The sequence below is a fragment of the Falco punctatus genome (assembly GCF_963210335.1).
Source record: "Falco punctatus genome assembly, chromosome: 1".
Lineage (NCBI taxonomy): Eukaryota > Metazoa > Chordata > Aves > Falconiformes > Falconidae > Falco > Falco punctatus.
Window position 1 is genome coordinate 16,596,507 of NC_137580.1, and position 20,439 is coordinate 16,616,945.

A 20,439-nucleotide genomic window follows, 5' to 3' on the forward strand; every position below is an offset into this window, starting at 1 on the left:
GAGCAGTCTGGTTTAGCTTTCTAAGTGCTCTCTGCATGCAGACAGCATCTGTATTTGTTACTCAAGCCTGCTAACCTCTATTTTTTGCCCTTTTCAAAGCAGAGATGTATTAATAAGCTAAAAGTCAGATTTTGCAACCATCTGAAAAATTGCCTAGCACCAGTGGAAATATAAAACAGTAGGTTAGCAAGGCAATTAGGTTCAGATTTTGGCACATGATCATCATCACTATGAAAAAAAATTGTTTGCACAAACTTTGTCAAAGGCTTTGGGGTTTTTTTTCTATGAGCGCATCTTTTCTGCAGTAATCTCCCCCACTGTAAATATATTAGGAAAAGTAACAGGACAACATGCAGTTTTATGTCCTTAGAAGGACACAGATTATCTTCCATGTGCTTCTTCCTTCTTTCTCAACTTGTAATTTACCTTGTCCCTAAAGAAGTGCGGGGTGGGAAAACACACCCTCTCTTTGAGGAGCGGTTCTAAGTAATTGAGTTTAACTGCATCATCATAATTTAATATATCGCTGGAAATGGGGCATTAAGATGATCCAACAATATCCAATATTTAAACTCTTAAAATACTTTAAGTAATCTGAATTTATCTGAACAGGGAAGGTGACCAGACTGGGGATTTCAAATTAAATAGTCCAACTTCTATAGCTCTGAGCAACCTTAAGCTCCCAAGTAATTGAAAAAGAATTGCTGTATAGTCATCCATTCAGCAAAATGCTATGGAAACGATTTCACCAAGCATGCAAACAATCCTCCTTTCAAGTAAATTAAGTGGTTGTTCAAAACTATCACACTTGTGGCTGCCAACCTAGTTAGAGGTTTCTGCTTCCTCTCCTGTATCCTTTACCTCATTGCTCCCAATTCCTCTGATTCCCCTTCCAACTAGACATTAATGCTCCTTCAATTTGTGCTCTTTGAACTGTTTCCACAATTGTTCCTTAACCAGTTCTATGTAAAAGAACCAACCTTTCAATGCAACAGTTACAAACCAGTTTATTACTGTCCCCTTACCAGATCATGCCTTCAAAGAGATTTTGGATGACAAGATGAGATTGAGTTACAGTGATCAGCAAAGTGACATGAGTCCATGCGAACTGTTAACAATGCAACAACACAACAGTTAGTGAAAACACTGACCCGTACACCTCGGCAAATACTGGCTAAAGGAGATAGTTAGGAGTTCACAGGGAAGACCAGTTCTAGTGATAATGCAAGAGATGTGTGCATACAGTATATCACAAGTTAGCTGCCTTTCTGAAGCAAGTACTGAAACTTTAACAGGTTTCCCCATCACTTACCTCCACCCAGAAAGTTTTAACATGCAGTTTAACATCTGATTTAATAAAACATACACCTTCAGCGTGAAAGCAGCAAAGAAATGTAAGCAACGTGATATTCTGTATATACATGTAACAGACATGTTAGAACTGTAACGATAAAATGGCAATGAACTACTTATGAAAGAGTTATGTTACACAGATGTAGATGTCTCTCATAACAGAATACCAGTCCTCTTATGAAACATGAATATTCTCAGGATTAGTGAAAACACAGTGTTAATTTTTACACACATGGTCATTCCAACAGTTGTTCTCCTCAGTGTTACTGTATGTACTTGGTGTTTATTCTGTAGCACCAGTGCACAACAAAGTGGTTTCCAAACAGTTTACCAGTAAAGATTCTACAATAAGTTTTATTTTCCAAAAAGTTTTAAATCAAGAACTGGTAGTTTTTCCATGAACACCAACTTTAAGCACTCTAAATGTCCTACTTCTTTCGATCTGTTATCACACGTGTTTTCCTATGGCAGCCAGCATCTCCTTCCAGTTAAGACAACTCAAGAAGGCTGAAAGGGGGTGTGCAAGAACTGACTAAGGTTTCTGAAAATATTACCTGCTGGTTAATTAAAGCGTCTTTGGAACAAAATTTTTAGTATGTGTACAGTGATACTGGAACACCACCTAAAACCAAATGGCTAATCTTGTCTGCCCAAACACTGTGTTGCGTGGCTTCCATCTGTTTTACTACAATTCTTAAGTGGTCACACCTTAATGTTTTCTGGGCAGGCACCAAGTTTTTCTGCCTTCTTTCCAGCAGGGGGAAAAAATCATGGAAAATTAATATATTTACGTTGTGCCAATCTGATGATAAGGATTTTTACTGCAGATTAGAAGATAAAGACCACCTCTCCTAGAAAAGCTGCATCTCCCTGTCAGACAAGTTCTCCCACACACAGAGTAATTTTTTTTGAATAAAAGTGGTTTTTTACATGCTCATACAGGGCTCAGCTAAGTACGAGTCTAGAATTAGCGTTCCTCAATGGTGAAGTGCTACCTAAAGCACTGTATACACAGAGGGGTTAACTGCATCCCCAGAGCTTTAGGAAATCTTTAAGGTTGTGCAGTGCCCTGACTGCTCAAGTTCTTTAAAGACAGAAGCTGCATTACTGTTTTGTGTTGCTTCTTATCATTCCTATATTAAAGGGGGGGGGGGGGGGGGGGGGGGGGGGAAGGGAGTGTCTGTGGGGTTTTGGAGGTTTCTTTTTAGGTGTTTTTTTGGTTTTGTTTTTTTTACCGATGATGTTACAAAATTAGGGTTTGGCCTATAAGAAAAAGGTTCACACTCTTTGATTAGCTACTATGATGTTTATTAGGTGGACAAATAACAGGAGATGAGAACACTGGTCTCTTTTAATGGATTAATGATCTATGGAGGCACAGCAGAGCAGAAGACCAGAACTGCTTTTAAATGTCACAGAATAAACCTTCCACATAGGGGTTAAGATCAAGTTCCCATCACAGTACTTCAGTGGGCCCTCTAAGTAAGTACGTACTAAGTAACACTTGAGTCACAAGAACCACTTCCCACCTATGCTGAACTGTTTGGCTTCAGACCGGGGAGACGCACACCCCTTTCTCCAGGAATCTCTTTCACACCAGCCTCTCACCAAGGGAAACATATCAGGCTGTACATGCACAAGGCCTCTCCAGTGACAGCCTGCACTGACTGAAAGGCCACATCCCATAATATAACAACAAGCTGCAACGTGAACAGATACTGAACAGGCCAACATGATGTGTTTTCACATTACTGTCTGTTTAAGTGCATTTTCCACACCCCTCTTCCAAGCTATTTTACAAGCATAGGGACACGACTGCTTCTAGTGACATTCATAACATGAGTGACCACAGCAAAGTGGGTAATACACACCATGTAAAACTGCAGACGATAATGTTTCTTCACTAAACTCAAAACAAACATGCAGAAGCCTGTAAAACAAAGCAAGTGTAGTTTGTACCATCTTATATTTCATTACACTGAACTATGATATACCAGTAATTCTCTTCCCTTGAAGCAGTTTTTAATCCCTCTGCTGCTAGGAGTGTTTGCTTGTATTCAGTTAAGTGTGCATATGGAATTATTCTCATCGGAGCACAAGATTTAGTTAACATCAGTAAAGAGCACCCATTTCATTATTTACAAGGTCCCATTGTAGACATCAATTTTTAGGGGAGAAGACCATCATCTTTGAAAAACACACAAAAACCAAGTCAACAAGTGGGTTTTGAAAAATTAGCAGAAATAACCAAAAGGAAAAGACCATCTTGCCCCTTTCCCCCAGACAGCCTTACAGCTGCACACAACGCAAGCATGAAGTGCAGGTATGGGAGAATTCAACTGACTAAAAGAAACATTCTGGGTGGCTAAGACAGCATTTCTTCTCCACTAGGGCAATGTCCTGCACCAGCAGGGGTCAGAGGTCCTTAAAAGACCCTTAACCCTGGGGACAGCCCCTCAGTGACCCCACAATCCCAATGTGACAGCCACCACGGGGTTCTGCTACCTTCTGTCACCTGCTTTTGCTTATGACTGGCTTGTCTTATCTCTCCCCTCACCATCCTTCAGCTGGCAAGAGGCATTAGCTCAGTTAGTTTCCTCAAGCCAAAGCCAACTGAAAAAGGTCAAGTCTTGCAAAGTCAGTTTCAAGTTTGCAGTCTAAGCACAGAGCAGAATTTTTATCTGGTTTAAAAAAAAATAAGAGTAGACAGACTGACAGTTCATCGTGAAGATCAGGTTTCTTAATATATTTTACAAGTATTTGTAGCATAGCAGTCTCCTGTCCCTTAGGACAATCTGAGTCTTCAATTGATTTAATTTTATGCTAAAGTAATATTAACTGCATCGCTGAAAATACCATGGACGTGTGTATCACAAAGCAATACTCACAAGACTGCCAGCTTACATCTTGTCTTCCTAGAGAAGAGGCTTTTAAATATTCTTTGGATAGTGAGGAAAATCTATCCATGAGGAAAGCATCTGAGTATCTTGCATTCAAAATAAACCTTCAGGCATTTTGAATAATCAGTTTAAAATACATTGGTAAATCTTATTGCTGTAGACCTACTAGAACACTTGCAAAATAAAGCCCAGCACAGCAATTACACATATAAGTCATCTCCACAGACTGCCAAAATAGTGTTCATGTATTCCAGTACTAGAGCCCCACTTCCTCAGCGATCAAAATTACTTCATGCCAACTTCTCTTGAGCACTATTAGCTCAACTTCCTCCAGATAATCTACTTGTTTAGGCTGCTTTCTTACTCTCAGTGAACACAAAATTTATATTCATCTTTTCACAGGAAAAATGGAACCACAAACACCTCATTTCCTCAAACATCAAGAGGAAAAAGAAATTGAAAGTGCATAAAGCTGGGGAGCAATGATTTTTTTTTTTTTAAAGAAATAAGCAAAGAAACAAATGCAGCACAAAGTTCTTTCATTTTTGAAATTTCCTACACTTACCCGTTAAATAGAGTGCAAAAGATATAAACCTGTGGTAACGAATTAGGAATTGAAGCTGTTCTCTTCTCTGAACAAACGTAGCGAAGTAATCAGCTACAGTCTCTCCGTAAAAGAAGTAGTTCACGCAGAGCAAAAAGTACCTACAACACACAACAGCTAGAAGTTATTTTACCAAGATAGTATGTATTTAAGTGTCATTCTTAAAAAGAAAACAAACAAAAAACCACAATAAAACACACCACACAAAAGGAAAACCAGAAGGGGAGAAAAGATGTGATATAAATAAAATACAAGTATAAACCCAGTCTTATACTTCTGGGTTGGTGTCTCCTCTGACAAGCCAATCTTTGTAATTAGTTTTTTCTAAAGCAACTGCACTAGAAAAACAAACACAGCAGGATACAGTTGGAAAATTAATTTCACCCTTAACTACAGTATTGAATACTCCACATATGCAAGTCCTTTTCAGATATCCTAAAAGCAAAGAACAAGTACCTGCTATCATCGATACCAACACAAGAAATTCTGCATATGCTTCTCCTGTATCCTAATAAGGATGGTTTGTAATTTCTGCCTTACAAACAAGAAAAAAGGTACTTGCATAACGAAACCGCTGAGGTTGTAACACAGTGCATGTGACAGAGCTGAAGGATCTGAATGTAACTATACTTTTGCCATCTGGCCTGAAGATTCTCATCTGAAAGAGTTACTGCTGCATCTCCTGCTCTACTCCACCACGCACTTTGCCTTTTAGCTTTCTTGACCAAGCGTTAATCTGACCGGGTTAAATCCATCAACTAACTAGTAAATGCAGGTATTACTACAACTCTTCCAAAACAATTTTGTGGGACTATGATCATACCCAAAGTTCAACTGAGGCGAAACGTCACCTTCAGCCATCTCTTTTTGCAAGATCTTCAAAGAAATTCCCTTCAGCCAAAGCAGTCAGTATGCAGTTAACGCTGTCACAGGTTTTCATGCAAGTTCAATTACTTGGCTTTCTAAAGTCACAATGGGATCCTCAAATGCCAAGGCAGCACTCAGTAAAAACCAATAAATAGCAAATCTGAAATCACTAAGAGATGCACCTCTCTGGGCGACATACTCCTCAGCTTACTACCAAAGTCAGCCACAGAAGATAAAAACTTGTGATAAATTGGATCTCCAGCTAGTCTTCAAGCAATTGGTACTCATCCTCTTCCCCCTAATAGATGTTGACACTCATTTTGCAAGACTTCACATCTCTGAGCCAAACAGTTGATCTTCAGACTACTAACAGGACTCTCTCATCTCATTGAAATGTCTCAGTGGCCAGATGTTGGACTGAAAGGAACTCTGATGTTAACTAGTGTGGCAATACAGGGGAGTTGATTGAGCTCCACATATGAAGGTGACAGTGGCCAACTGCCAAAGTAGACTAAGTGGTAGAGTGCCTATATTGTCCTCTAAACATTTTGGTAAGGCTGTAGAATCATTCATGCCTGAGCGCCGTAGCTGTAGATCCAGAAGCTATGGAACAAAGCAGACGGTAGATCATTCCCCTGGATAATCCAGGTGTGACCAGAGGGGAACCGATTAGCACTTAGAGAAAAGCCAACAGCAGGAATCGACAACATTACACAGTAAAGTTGCTTCTAGAAGTGAAGAAGCGATGTGATAAGAGACAGGGAATAACACAGATATTTCAATTCCTTAAAAAAGACAAACCCAACACAAATCTGAAACAACACAACACAGGCCATGTCGAAGAATTATGTCCTTAAGCACCTTAGAGACTACATGCGCCCAACACCTTCCCCATAACACTAATGCTAATCAAAAGCTTTTCTTTTTCCTCCCAGAACTCAGAAGAGTTGATTTCCCCAGTTCTATCCAGCCCTATGTAAGCTGGACATTGTCACAAGTATCTGGGATTTGCCAGAAAAATTAATCTTATATTTTGCCTTTCAGAAGATCCCCCAACACTACATGTATGCTGTCCTGTGATTAAATGCATGATTGGAAAGGATTTAAAGCTTGTATGCTATTATTTCAATTCTCTGCATGCGTGTAGAGGAGCTTTTAAGGTACCTGTTCTATTTATTACTTGTGCAAGGTTAACAGCCAATGTAAAAAAAAAAAAAAAAAAAGCAAAGCAGTTCAGGTAATACATATCAGGTGATTATTTGGCTATGCACATTTTTAGATAGCTTACACATGCTCAGTTCTGACTTAAAGCATATACACATGCATACATATATACGTTTACATATATACGTATTTCTATCAAGGGAAAAATTGTGGTAGTAAAAGGCCAACTAACTTGTCCAAGTTCAGAGGTGGAAGACAACTACAGAATCCTGTATTAGAGACAGATGTCAAGTTTTGCGTGTGCACATGACATACAAAGCCATCATTCTGCCACGAGAGGACATGAGGAACATGAATATTTAAGTTTCCCATCCCTGCTTATTGATGTTCTTGCTTGCTACTCACCAGCTGAGGGATCTAAACCATGGTAAATCATACGAGTGGTAGACTCTGTAACCTATAGTAATGATTTCGTGGTAACACTTCACTTGGATGCTTAAGACCTAAAGTAAGAAATAAGAAATAAAAAACTATGTAAAGATGCTGCAGTTGTTTCTTAAAGGCAGTAAGCAGTACTGCAACCTGCACTAAGGGGAGAAATTATTACGAATTCAAATTCCGCACAGCAAACAGACAGGTTCAAAACAAAGTCCAAAGAAAAATAAAGCTCTGCTTTAAACCTCCCCCAAAACCCTCAAAATCACTAGGCATGCTGAGAAAAAAATACATGGGGCTACCTACAAGAATACACTCGTGAAACAAAGGAAAGCTGCTGACTTTTACAGTTTGGCAGCAACAGGTCGAAAGCCCTTCCTCTACAGAAGGGTCTTCCATTCCTTTTGGCTAAGCTTCATCCTTAAATTTAGCTTAAGAAATATTTTCTAAGACCCAATGGAAAAAACTAGCTGTGCAACACAACTTGGACACCCAGGTCTTCCACTTGCAAGCATCTCATTAAGGGCAATTAGCATTGATGATTAGAAGCAAAGCTTACCTAACCCAGGCCTGAACACAACACCCTCCACCGTTTAATTTTGTTTTGCTGATCTCACTACTCGCATGCTTGCCCGTGCAAGTCTCGTAGTACGTCCTGTCAATCTTTGGGCTCCAAAGGACTCTCCACCAGTTTTGGCTAACCCACCGTCACCAAGCAGGTGGCCCTGCCCAGCTATCAAGTATTGCCAAACACAGGTCACAAGTAACCCTGTGCAGAGGCAGGGGTGAGAACCTGCCCACACCAGCTGCACACGCCAGGTGCCAGGCTTTGCAGTATTCTCTCACCACCTGCACCCATGAATAAATTTTGTCTTGCTCAACAGGTGAATGCAGTTTAAAACAGTCTTACACCACCTCGGTGAGTTAATTTTGAAGCTCCCCTTTCTCGTGCTCTTATGCTTGGCCTACATTATAAAACTGAAATGCTATGTGCAAGAGCAACATTAAAGGATTGCACCTCACAGTGGAAAAGGACACTGGGGTCCAAAAGCACGGAAGTACCTGTTACCTTAGTAGCAGGCAAACATCAAACATGCCTCCACACTTTTTAGAGCAGTCTCAGGTTTTGTCTTCCAAACTTCACTAGATTACCCTTCTTAAAAGAAAATACTCTGGGCATTTTCAGGCTCAGTATTAAGATTTGGTTTCAACATGACAACTCTTGTTTAAATGTAAAGTATTTGATTCCAGTAAAAAGTAATAATTCATGAACAAAAATGGTCTTTCCCTCCATTCTTTTTTACAAAGTCTCAAATGTCAACTGTACGACCTGTTTATCATACTAGAAGACAGAGTTATTGCTTTGCAGTACAACAGAGGAAGAACACTATTCCATTTCTATGTTTCATTTATATATATGTTTTCCAATGAAACAATAAATTACTACTTTGTTATGTCATTCACCTGAAAATAGGAAATAAAAATCAGACTAATTCAGATGTAAAGGCTGCAGTGCAGACCATAATACTGGTGAAACAGCATTCCAGTTCTGAAAAAAATACAGGGGAAAAAGGGGAGATTATGACCTGCGGAAGAAGGGGCAGGCAGTTGGAGGACGACAAGGATGTCATGAGGTTAAGCAGGGAGACAATTAGAATGGCCAAAGCCCAGCTAGAACTTAGACTGGCTACTGCCATACAACATAATTAAAATGTTCCTATACATACATCAGCAACAAAAAGAGGACTAAGGAAAATCCCCATCCTTTACTGGACGTGGGGAGAAACATATCGACAAAGGATGAAGAAAAGGCTGGGGTAATTACTGCCTTCTTTGCCTCAGCCTTTAATAGTAAGACCAGTTGTTCTCCAGGTACCCAGCCCCCTGAGCTGGAAGACAGGGAGGGGGAGCAGAATGAAGCCACCATAATCCAAGGGGAAATGGTCAGTGACCTGCTACACCACTTCAACACACACACAAGTCTATGGGGCAGGATGGGACCACCGAGGGTACTGAGGGAGCTGGGGAACCGCTCACTCAGCCACTTGCCATCATTTACCAGCAGTCCTGGCGAAAGAGGGAGGTTCCAGCAGAGCAGAGGTTACCAAATGTGATGTCCATTTACGGGAAGGGCCAGAAGGAGGGTCTGGGAAGCTACAGGCCTGTCAGCCTGACCTCGGTGATGGGGAAGGTTACGGGGCAGGTCATCCTGAGCACCATCACGCAGCATGTGGAGGGCCACCAAGTGATCAGGCCCAAAGAGCAGGGTTTTATGAAAGGCAGGTCCTGCTTGATGAACCTGATCTTCTACAGCAAGTGACCCACCTAGTGGATGAGGGAAAGGCTGTGGGTGTTTACCGGACTTCAGTAAAGCCTTTGACACCGTGTCCCACAGCATCTCCTGGGGAAACCGGCTGCTCGCGGCCTGTAGGTGTGCGCTCCGGGCTGGGTAAAAGGCTGGCTGGCTGGCCGAGCCCAAAGGGGGGTGGGGAATGGAGCCACATCCAGCTGGCGGCCGGGCACACGTGGTGTTCCCCAGGGCTCAGCGCTGGGGCCGGTCCCGGTTCGTGTCTCTGTCTGTGATCTGGGCGAGGGGATCGAGTGCCCCCTCAGCGAGTCTGCAGCCAACACCCGGCTGGGCAGGGGTGCTGATCTGCTGGAGGGCAGGAGGCTCCGCAGAGGGGTCTGGGCAGGCTGGATCCGTGGGCCCAGGCCACTTGTATGAGGTTCCACAGGGCCGAGTGCCGGGTCCTGCCCTGGGGTCACACCGGCCCCACGCAGCGCTCCAGGCTGGGGCAGAGCGGCTGGGAAGTGCCTGGGGGGAAAGGGCCTGGGGGTGCTGGTGGGCAGCCGGCTGGGCAGGAGCCAGCACCGTGCCCAGGTGGCCAGGAGGGCCAGCAGCATCCCGGCTTGTGTCAGCAACAGCGTGGCCAGCGGGACCAGGGCAGTGACCGTCCCCCCGCACTGGGCACTGGTGAGGCCGCCCCTGGAATCCTGTGTTCAGGTTTGGGCCCCTCGCTGCAGGAGGGACACTGAGGGGCTGGAGCGTGTCCAGAGACGGGCAGCGGGGCTGGGGAAGGGGCTGGGGCACAAGTGTTGTGAGGGGCGGCTGAGGGAGCCGGGGTGTTTAGCCTGGAGACAAGGAGGCTCAGGGGGGGCTTATCGCTCTCTGCCACTGCCTGACAGGAGGCTGTAGGCGGGTGGGGGTCGGTCTCTCATCCCAAGTAACAAGCGACAGGACAAGGGGAAACAGCCTCAAGTTGCACCAGGGGAGGTTTAGATTGGGTACTAAGAAAAATTTCTTCATCAAAAGGGCTGTCAAGCATGCAAAAAGGCTGCTCAGGGAAGTGGTCGAGTCTCCATCTCTGGAGGTATTTAACAGATGTGTAGATGTGGTGTTTGGGGACATGGTTGAGTAATGGACTTAGCAGTGCTGGATTAATGATTGGACCTGATGATCTTAAAAGGTCTTTTCCAACCAAAATGATTCTATAAATACAACTGAAAAGGTGTTTCACAAAACAGTAGAAAAAGCACATTTTGACAGTTAAATGAACTTAAGAGTGAAATATCAAAGCAGTTACCCAGAAGTACCAATTTCAGTGTTTCAGAAGCCACATCCCTGCCTGTTACTTGCCACAAGTGGTTATGACACTTGAAACATTGTTCAGTAAAAATACCAGCAATAAAAATGATGGAAAGAAGCAATAAAGGCTGGCCGGGTATGTAGGGCATATTATTACTATTTCACTTCATGACATAAAAACGCACTTTATCTCTGTATGGGATGGGACCTAGCCCCATTCTACAAATAAGCCCAAGGCTGCAAGGCAGCCCCATAGAGAAGCAGAGAATTAATGGAGCATGCTTGAGGAAAGCCTTTAAGTGCCAGTCACAGAGAGCAAACCAGAGCTGCCTGCTTTCCTCAGCCTCGAACATGACTCTCTTGTGTCTTCATGGTTTTTTGTTTTGGGGTTGTTTTTTCGGGGGGGGGGGGGGGGGGGGGAAGGGAAGGTTAGTGTTGTTCATTTGTTGGGGTTTTTTGAACAAACCTCAAAGAACATAACAGTAGGTGATGGGAACCAGACAAGGAAACAGATGACAGTAGTTTAGTTAACTTCAAGCCAACAATTGTTCAACTTCTTAGTTACCTTCATTCCTACTTTTAAAAAAAATTAATTATAGCATAGAAGTCCTTAATCCACAAGGCCCAGTTGTGAATCTGTCCAGTGTTTTTCAAAGGCATTTACATTTAGACAAATAAGAGACAAATTGCTCTTAGCTGTCTGTTCGGTTTGCTTCCAGCTGTCTTAGGCACAATGAACAAAGAAATCAAGTAATTCTTGCACAGTAGAATGCATTTAAACAAACTTACCAGAAGCATCAGCATAAATGATCCCAGGTATATGATCAGAAAAAACACAGAAATCATAGCTAGAGTGAGAATTCCACGAATCCACCAATTTTTCCATCTAATAAAAAAAAAAAAAAAAAAAAAGAGAAAAAAACCCAAGCAGTTATAAAAGAAAATAAAAGCCACTTCCTTTACTAACTAGAGATTAAAGTGTATCAGAAACAGTGGGAGTTCCATAAATTTTCACATTTAATAAAACACACAGCAAGAACCACAGATTCAACCAACTATCTAACTAAACAGGATATACAGTAAAAGAAATAAAAGTTAGTCATTTGTCTTATTCCCCCATGCTCCACATCCCCCCCAAACATCACTTGCAATTCAACCGATCAACCCCATATTGAAGATGCTGTGAAAATACATCAGGACGCTCAAAAAGCATCACATAATCAGCAAGACTGACAAGGGCCCAGCCATGTCAAGGCTTACATATGAAAGAAAGGCTGCCAAGTAAAAAGCATACAAATCTTTGAGGAGTAAGAGACCAAAATAATAATAATAAAAAAAAAACCACCACAAAAAACCCCAGGTGATCACCAGCTTTCTGTAACAGCAAAGTAGCTATTTTTGCCAGATAGATGGTTATCTGCTGACAGCAGTCCTGTGTTCTCATGAGCACTGGAATGAGGACAGGAAAACATGTGACAATGAGGGGTGATGGGTCAAACTAGTTCTACTATTTTCCCCTTGTAGACCTTTGCAGCTGTTTGTGGCTACCTAAGGAAAGCAGAATAGACTAAGGAAAGCAGAATAGAAATTCCTGATACCATAAAATCATTTTGGTTGGAAAAGACCTTTAAGATCATCAGGTCCAACTGTTAACCCGGCACTGCCAAGTCCACCACTAAACCATGTCCCTGAGCACCACATCTACACATCTTTCAAATACCTCCAGGGGCGGTGACTCAACCACTTCCTTGGGAAGCCTGGTCCAATGCTTGACAACACTTTTGGTGAAGAAACTTTTTCTAATACCCAACCTAAACCTCCCCTGGCACAACTTGAGGACATTTCCACTTGTCCTATTGCTTATTACTTGGGAAAAGAGACCAACCCCCACCTGCCTACAACCTCCTTTCAGGTAGTTGCAGAGAAAAAAAAAGGTCTCCCCTGAGCCTCCTCTCCAGGATAAACAGCCCCAGTTCCCTCAGCTGCTCCTCGTAACGCTTGTTCTTTAGACTCTTTATCAGCTTTGTTGCCTGTCTCTGGACACACTCCAGCACTTCAGTGTCTTTCTTGTAATGAGGGGCCCAAAACTGAGCACAATATTTGAGGTGCACGCTTGGGGAAGTCTTTGCTGGATGGTTGGGGTTTTTGGGGGAAATTTTAGTAGTTTCTAGAGTAATCAAAATGTTGTTTCTCACCCGCCCTACACCCCCAACCCCCTGCCCCCAATGGCCAGTATCGGGAAAAATCAAGAGCCTAGCTCATTTTAAAAAAGAATGTTAAAAACTCTCATCATATGCTTCGCTCTGCCATGGAAGTGTTTCTAGTTATCAATAGTCTGTATTTTATTTTTCATATTCTCAGTAAGTTTTCTCCTTTTTTGCCTGTATTTTTCCTTTCAAGAATTTTGCCTCTATAAGTACACCAAGTCAACTAATCACAAGTTACTGCTAAACACAAGAATCCCTACCATAGCTTAAAGAAATTCTTTCTGATGTTTTGCTTTGTATTGGTCTTGTGTTTCACTGCTGCATCAGGATATACATCTGATTTAGAGGACACTTAGTTTTGTGTCATACTCCACTTTTAATGCAAACTTCAACTATTATTAATTTGATTTTCAAGGATGTTATTCATCAGCAAGTTAATAAAGCTAAACCCACTAATTGGATTTGCCTTAAGTATCAGAACAAAGGCACAACAGGCTTTATCACAACAGATGCTTTACATTCCTCTGTGATGTGGGTTATAGAGTAGCAGCTCACTCCTAGTGGCGTATCTATGATGAGCAAGACTCCTTTACAAGAACTCAACGTCCCTTAAGAATAATGTTAAAATACCACAGAGTATCTTGAGGGTGTTGACAAGCACAGCACTGGAAAGGCAGCCTCAGTAAGACAGGCAACAAGCTCCATAATCTAGGAAGCCACCTGACAAGTTTATTTTATCTTAACTCTCCACTGGAAAGTTATGGATACTATTGCCTCTGAAGTCTAAACACAAAGAGAAACAATATTTCTCAGACTTCCAGTGCAAGGCACTCACATAGGGTATTGTGACACCAGCTTTGGTGGGCCTGCCAGTTACTAAACTAACAGGTGATTTAAGACTATTATTCATAAAACACCATGAATTTAATTTTGCACTCAAAGCACCCTTGTGCACCTTTGTGCAAATACTCCAATAAAGAATTTCAATCATGTGAAACAGGAAAGGTTTTGCCTGTGCCCCTTATGAGGTATCACTGTGCAAGTGCCCTTTGAAACAAGCCTGAAGATTCCACAACATTCAACACGGCAGGAGAACTTTGAAAGTGATAGGAACTAGATGCTCCTTTCAGTAGTGGTGTGGCAGTAGTAAACATCACATGCTGCTCACAGCTGGTGCCGTTTAGAAACATGCTTTTTGACACCTGGGAAAAATACGTTTGTATATAGCTCCCAGACGTCACAACAGAAACAAACAACACCTTAGAAGAGCATCAAGTCAAAAAAAATGTACTTTCACGCTGCTATTGGAAGATGTCTGCTGGAGATCAATTTTTTTACAAAGACTTCAAAATTTTTAATTGTAGCCCAGATTGGAGGTCCTTCTTTGGACTCCTGCAAGACCTAAGCTGCATCTAAAATATACATTGTATGTTGCTTCGTTTGTTACATTGAGCTAAGGTAGGCACGATACACACATTCATTTTACCAGGTAGTTTTTTGGTATGTGATCTATCACACTCCTAAATGTTCTTTCATTGCACTAGTGAAAAAAAGGTAATGTGAATTGCCACCTCCAAAAGGGTGTGACTGACCAAGTGTTGTAAAGGGACTGCATAAAAAATTATAGTAGGGACTTTATTCATTAGCCTCCATGAATATGCAGGTCCCCACCATTATCTGTCTATTTATACACATACACAAACACCCTCACACATTTGCTAACCATTAAGCTCCTGTGAACAGGGGTTGGAAACAGAAACCTAGGTTTGAAAAGAGACAGCAGGAAAAAATTAAATGTTGCTTTAAAAGGTATGGAAATACAAGCTATATTGTATTTAACTGTCAGTAAAAAATATTTAGAAGTGGAAATGCTGTCACAAAAAGCTAGCAAAGTTCACCCAGAGAATTGACACTTCTTCCCTTTTCATTTATACACAAATACCTCCTAACCCTGGACATAGGAAATTAGTTTCTTATAACCCTCAGAAACAGCTATTCTGACTATTCTTTAGCCCCTTCTATTGCAATGCTCAGACTGAGCAAATATTTAAGCAAATATTTAAGCAAATTGTAGCTAAACATCGCAGTGGTTTACTTAGAAATGCATGCCACGGGCAACCTTCAGGTATATGCAAAAAATACCACACTGAAGGGACTATCAAAGCACAAATAAATTAATGACATCCACTAAAAATTTTTCCTTCAGTTTTCATGTGTATCATATAAAATTTGAAACTGCAGTATAATCTGTAAAAATTAAAACTGCAACATAATTTGTAAGAATTTTAGCCAGCAGCTATTAAATTTGAGAGCTGTTTTTTTACTATACCTGGCAGATAAGCCCGACAAAGCCCTTTTGAGGATTTCTGGAGTGCTGTCTGTCGGTGGAGGAACATCGGGAACATCTGAATCAATTCTAAGATCCAACTCGCCAAGTCTTTCTTCCAAATCCACTTCCTATGACCAAAAAAAAACAAACACAACATGCAAGATTATTATGTCAGAAAACAGCATTCAGAGCCATAAACCTGTATTTAGGACCCAATAATATCTACATTACCTTCTAAAAAGACAACGGTGTACTAGTGACACCGTAGATTCTGTAGGAGACAAATGTATGCCAATAAATGTTTATACGCAGGCCAGTACTCAGATGCTGTGATGTTACCTGCTGTACTCTAGAAACCTCATATTCTAGGCACTTTTTCAACCCACGTGCATAAGTGTGTATTTATATGCTTCTAGAAATACTGCAGCTGACACAGAACACAGGAGTTTAACAGAAAGCTCTAACCTTCTAACACATTCCTTCACCTACATCTCAAACTAACCCTTTATGGAATAAGGAGAAGGGTCTTCTAGAGTTGTAATGTCACATTAAGAATAAAAGAGGAAACTGAATGCATGAAAAAACCCAGTCCCTTTGCACAACGAAAAGGGGTTGCTGGCACAGTCTCATACATAGATCCACTAGGACTTGAACCCTTCAGCTTGAAAAGAACAATCCAAAACCAAACTGTGACGTGACCAAGTGTCCTATGGACACAGTATTACTCAGAATAATTTTTTGTATGACTCCAACACTGCAGTTGTTTCTTCAGTATTCACTAACGACCACTCAGGAAGACATCACCTAGACACTGTGTCTAACCCAAATGCAAAATAAGCAGTGTATATTTTGGTGACAACAGACAAATTGTCACCAACGGTCAGAGTAGACTGTCAAGACTATTTTTCCCTCAGTTAAAGCTGGCACTAAGGGTGCTGATGACTGACTTCACTCGTTCCAGTGTTACAGACACTACAACCCTGCGGAGCCAGGTGGCTTCGCTCGGCCACGGTGCAGCCGTAAGGCTGGGTGCTGTCTCTGGTGCAGTGTCTGGCTCTCCTGAGACCTAAACTTCTTCCTGACCCCCCAGCTTGCCTCACCTCCTTACAATTCCGAACAGCTTCCAGCCTGCCCTGCCACCTCAGGTTCATCGGTTCTTAACAGTTCTGGGGACTGTGTAGCAACTGTGCTTGAAAACCTTGTTCACCACTGCTATACTGCTCTTTCTGCCTCCCTCTGTTCCCAACTCCCTCATCACTGGCCATGGCTCTTTCTCCTTCATCTGCATGAACGTGACTGTTTTCTTTCCTACCTTTCCTTAATAATACTGCTTTCTTCCCTTGTTCTAAGTATTTGTGGCATTTTGGCAGCCAGGAGGTGCGCCTCCTCCCTCTCACCCCTCCGTGAGCCACCACAGAACCGGGGCAGCTCGCAACCCCCCCATCCCACGTTAGCCCCTTCATACCGCCTTTCCCTCGCCATCCGTGGGCCTTTTCCAGGAAGCCACCCTTCAGTGCAAACCCCTGCCTCAGCGACACCTCTGTGAGCAGCACAGGTGGGAAAGGTGAGCCTTTCCCACACGGTAACCGAGGGCTGAGCCCTGCCCAGCGCCGCCGGGGTCCCGCCGGGGGTCGCGCCGCGGGCGGCCGGGAGCTGGCCATGGTGCTGCAGGGCGCCCCCCGCCGCCCCCACCCCGCTCCAGGGGCAGCGGGCCCAGGCCAAGCACCAGCCTTTTCCCTTTAAAATGCTTTTTAGAAGCAGAGACCGGCAGCTGGCACTATACACACGCGCATGGGAAACGGGTAACCACAGGGAAAGTCATTCTCTTCTTTCACACGTCAGCCCTGCGTTTCTCTCATTCGCTTCGTGTACCACGCACGCGCCCGAGATCCATTTCTTGAATGGATTTTACATCATTCACATCTTGGAAAAACATGGTGAATGCTTTCCCTGTTCCTTGAAAACCCACAGCTGAATAACTATTAGACAGATATTGTCTACAATTAATAGGAAAAGAGCAAATACACTAACTGCAGTCCAGACTTCAGAAAGTCTGTAGAACAACTGGAAAAGCACATAAATAAATAAATACTGTGCTTGCAACCTCTGTTCCTCATAGTTGTTTCTCATAGTGCTGTACCACAGCTTCGGAAATCAACCACAGATGTGATTGCCGGGGATCACAGGTCTCTCCCAAAGCCATGTTCCAACTGAGGCGCAGCAAGCTCTCTGTATGGCTCCAGAAGATGCTGCTCACTGTGTATATGATGGGTAGGGGCAGTAACCCTGGCCCTAAGACCATGACTTAGTGTCTTTAATATTAATCCCTGCTTGCACATGGCTGAGATATTCTCTCTTTTTAGCACTCAGAACTCAGAAAACGCCCAAACTTTTTGGGTTTTTTTGGCTTTTGGTATCACAGAAAATGTTTCCATATTCAAACAGTGTTTAAAGATTAAAACAAAAAATATAAAATCATACTTAGTTTTACCCCTCTGATATTTAACATATAACTGTCACTCATGCACCTCATTAGAAGCAATGTTTTAGAGTTGCTATTTGAAACACCTGAATTCACAGGTGCATGGCATTTTTCAGAGTATCTGAACACCTTGGAGGAGTCTGTGCTTCTCTGATGTGGTTTTCAGTAGCTCATGGTTCACGCTGCCCCTACTGGAAGCTTGGCTGGTGCAACCTGCAAGTTGCATAGAACCTGGTGCATTTTTTAACTTTAGACTGCTACAATAACCAGTGGGAGACAAACCCCCAACCATTTTCAACTTCTCTTTGTAACATACCTCAAAAATTACCTTAAATACCTTATTTTCCAGTTAATTGCTAAAATGGCCACAACCATTTCCTGGGTAAGGCATTTAATGGGCTAAGTCAGAAGCCAAAGAGGAAGTCGTTCATAATTGTCTTCTGCATCATGAAATGCTCAAAGAACCCCATCACTGGGGGACAAGTCTTTCTTGCTAATTGTTTTCTTAATTATTTTACATGATTGATTATAAACATTCCAGTTTATAGCCATGAAAAACAGCAATCACTATGGAAGGCAGCACTAAGTTAATCACTATCAAAGTGCTCAAAAGAAAAAAAACAAAACAAATCAAGAGACTTGCTACTTCAGCTTGACCTTCTAGAAGCAGTTTTGGAGTTCAGTATAAAACTACGCAGCCCTTCCTTCTGCTGCTCTTCAGGTCTGGGATTTGGCCAAGCTGAACACACAGTAACAAGGACCTGCGAGGGGCATTAATTGAAATACCGTGGGTTTTATACCATGAGCAGGTATTCACTAGGTTTTCCAAAGTTAATTGAAAACAGCAGAAGTTGTACTGTCCTAAGCAACTAAGACACCTTTCAACCCCAACGCCAAATTAAATGTTTGATCTGAGGTGTTTTAATTTCTTTCTGGAGTTTTCAAACTGCAGGTGACAGAGCCTTTTACATGCAGACTGTGTGCCACTCCCATCTCCCTGATGCACATCCCAAGTGTCTGTAACAGATAGATGTTGCTATGAGGTCACTGCTGTGTTACTCTTCATTGGAAAGCACATGTTCTTTGAACAGAACCTATCTGATCAGATCATAGAATAGAAGTCCAACAAGGCTGAGATGATGCAGGCCTAACAAGTACGGGGAAGAAGGCAAACCTGGCAGTTACTCACGTGCTACAAATACCTCAGCACATAATAAACACGCCTATCCGACCACTACAACACTCACTGGTTTTCGTCATTTCCACAGTACCCCAAGACAAAGCTTTGTTTATTTATTTGTAGGGTTTGGGTTTGATTTTGGTGTTCTTAAAGACAAGACTTTCATCCTTAAGCTAAATCTTCTGTACAGGACCACGAACACTTGGCTATACAAAGGAGGAACTCCAACAGTCAAGATTCACATGGATGGACTGTTCATCAACAGTCAATCCACATGGATTTCTGCTTGACAACACCTACCAGGATACAGCTGTGTGTCATGCTGAAAAAAACAGACAAGTCAACCTTGCAGCATCTAAAAGGACATATGCATCGGAATTGCTGGTTTGTACCATATGTCCTCCACTACAATTAACACGTGCTGAGTGAACCACGCACAAGAATTATTCTAGTTACAAAGGCACTTGCAATGTTTTGCTTGTACAGCATTTTTTTCAAGACACAATAAGGAACTCCCAAGTAGACAGCAGCCATGTTTTTCTTGGAAGATGCAGCATCTATATGAAGAGCAACTGGGAAGACAAAGACATTTTCCAACAGCTTACGTGAAAAAAAGTTAGCAAGCAAAAAAATTTAATTATTGTCATTGTACTCGTATAAGCATTACTTAAAGGAAGTTTCCTCCTCCAGCTTTGACCTTTCTGCAGTCTCTCTCACAAGTTTTACAATTAAGTCAATAGTTCAGTTGGATCACATTGTAGCATATTTAATTAATGTACCTTGATACCTTCCTCTGCAGTCCAGATAGCAAAGTGTCAGAAGATCCTGAATAATGAAACCTTTTTTTCCAAACTGTTAAAGCCTGACATATGCAGAAACACAAGTGAGAAAAGCGCACACACTGAATTGAACACTGAAACCTACAGAACCTTTACTATCTGCATTAGTACTACTTCACCATCACTTCCAAGAAAATAGAGGTTTGGAAATAGTCAGCCCTTATTATTATTATCATGCCTACAGCAGACAGCATAGAGGTCAGACTTCACTGCAAAAATTTAACAGATCCATTTTCTGGGTATTCCAAAAGACCTAAGTCAAATGAACTAACTAAGTGATCCCTGACAGACTTCCACCATAACTCCTACTGCCATCAGTTATTTATCTTGTTTTAGTAACAAATAATAAATAACAACCCTAGGTGAACAGGCACTTGTTCCCAGGGCCAGCAATGCAACACGATTCCACCACCCTTTCCCTGCCTTACTCCAAGAACTCTGCACAGTACAAAGAGGAATAACTGTGTGATTACTTCCAGGGTACGCTGAATTT

General features: G+C 42.2%; 1 protein-coding gene across 2 annotated transcripts in view; it reads right to left on the reverse strand.

Annotated features, from left to right (window-relative positions):
* CDS1 (CDP-diacylglycerol synthase 1) overlaps positions 1-20,439 on the reverse strand; it is a 223,687-nt gene that overhangs the window by 21,623 nt on the left and 181,625 nt on the right. For both annotated transcript variants that reach the window (XM_080368572.1, XM_080368571.1), the window contains exons 2-7: positions 15,446-15,573; positions 11,699-11,795; positions 7,294-7,391; positions 4,819-4,958; positions 3,225-3,283; positions 1,026-1,108 (exon numbers count right to left, since the gene is read on the reverse strand). In XM_080368572.1, coding sequence (XP_080224698.1) covers positions 1,026-1,108; positions 3,225-3,283; positions 4,819-4,958; positions 7,294-7,391; positions 11,699-11,755 — 437 coding nt within the window. In that variant the 5' untranslated portion in view covers positions 11,756-11,795; positions 15,446-15,573. The remainder of the gene's footprint in view (positions 1-1,025; positions 1,109-3,224; positions 3,284-4,818; positions 4,959-7,293; positions 7,392-11,698; positions 11,796-15,445; positions 15,574-20,439) is intronic.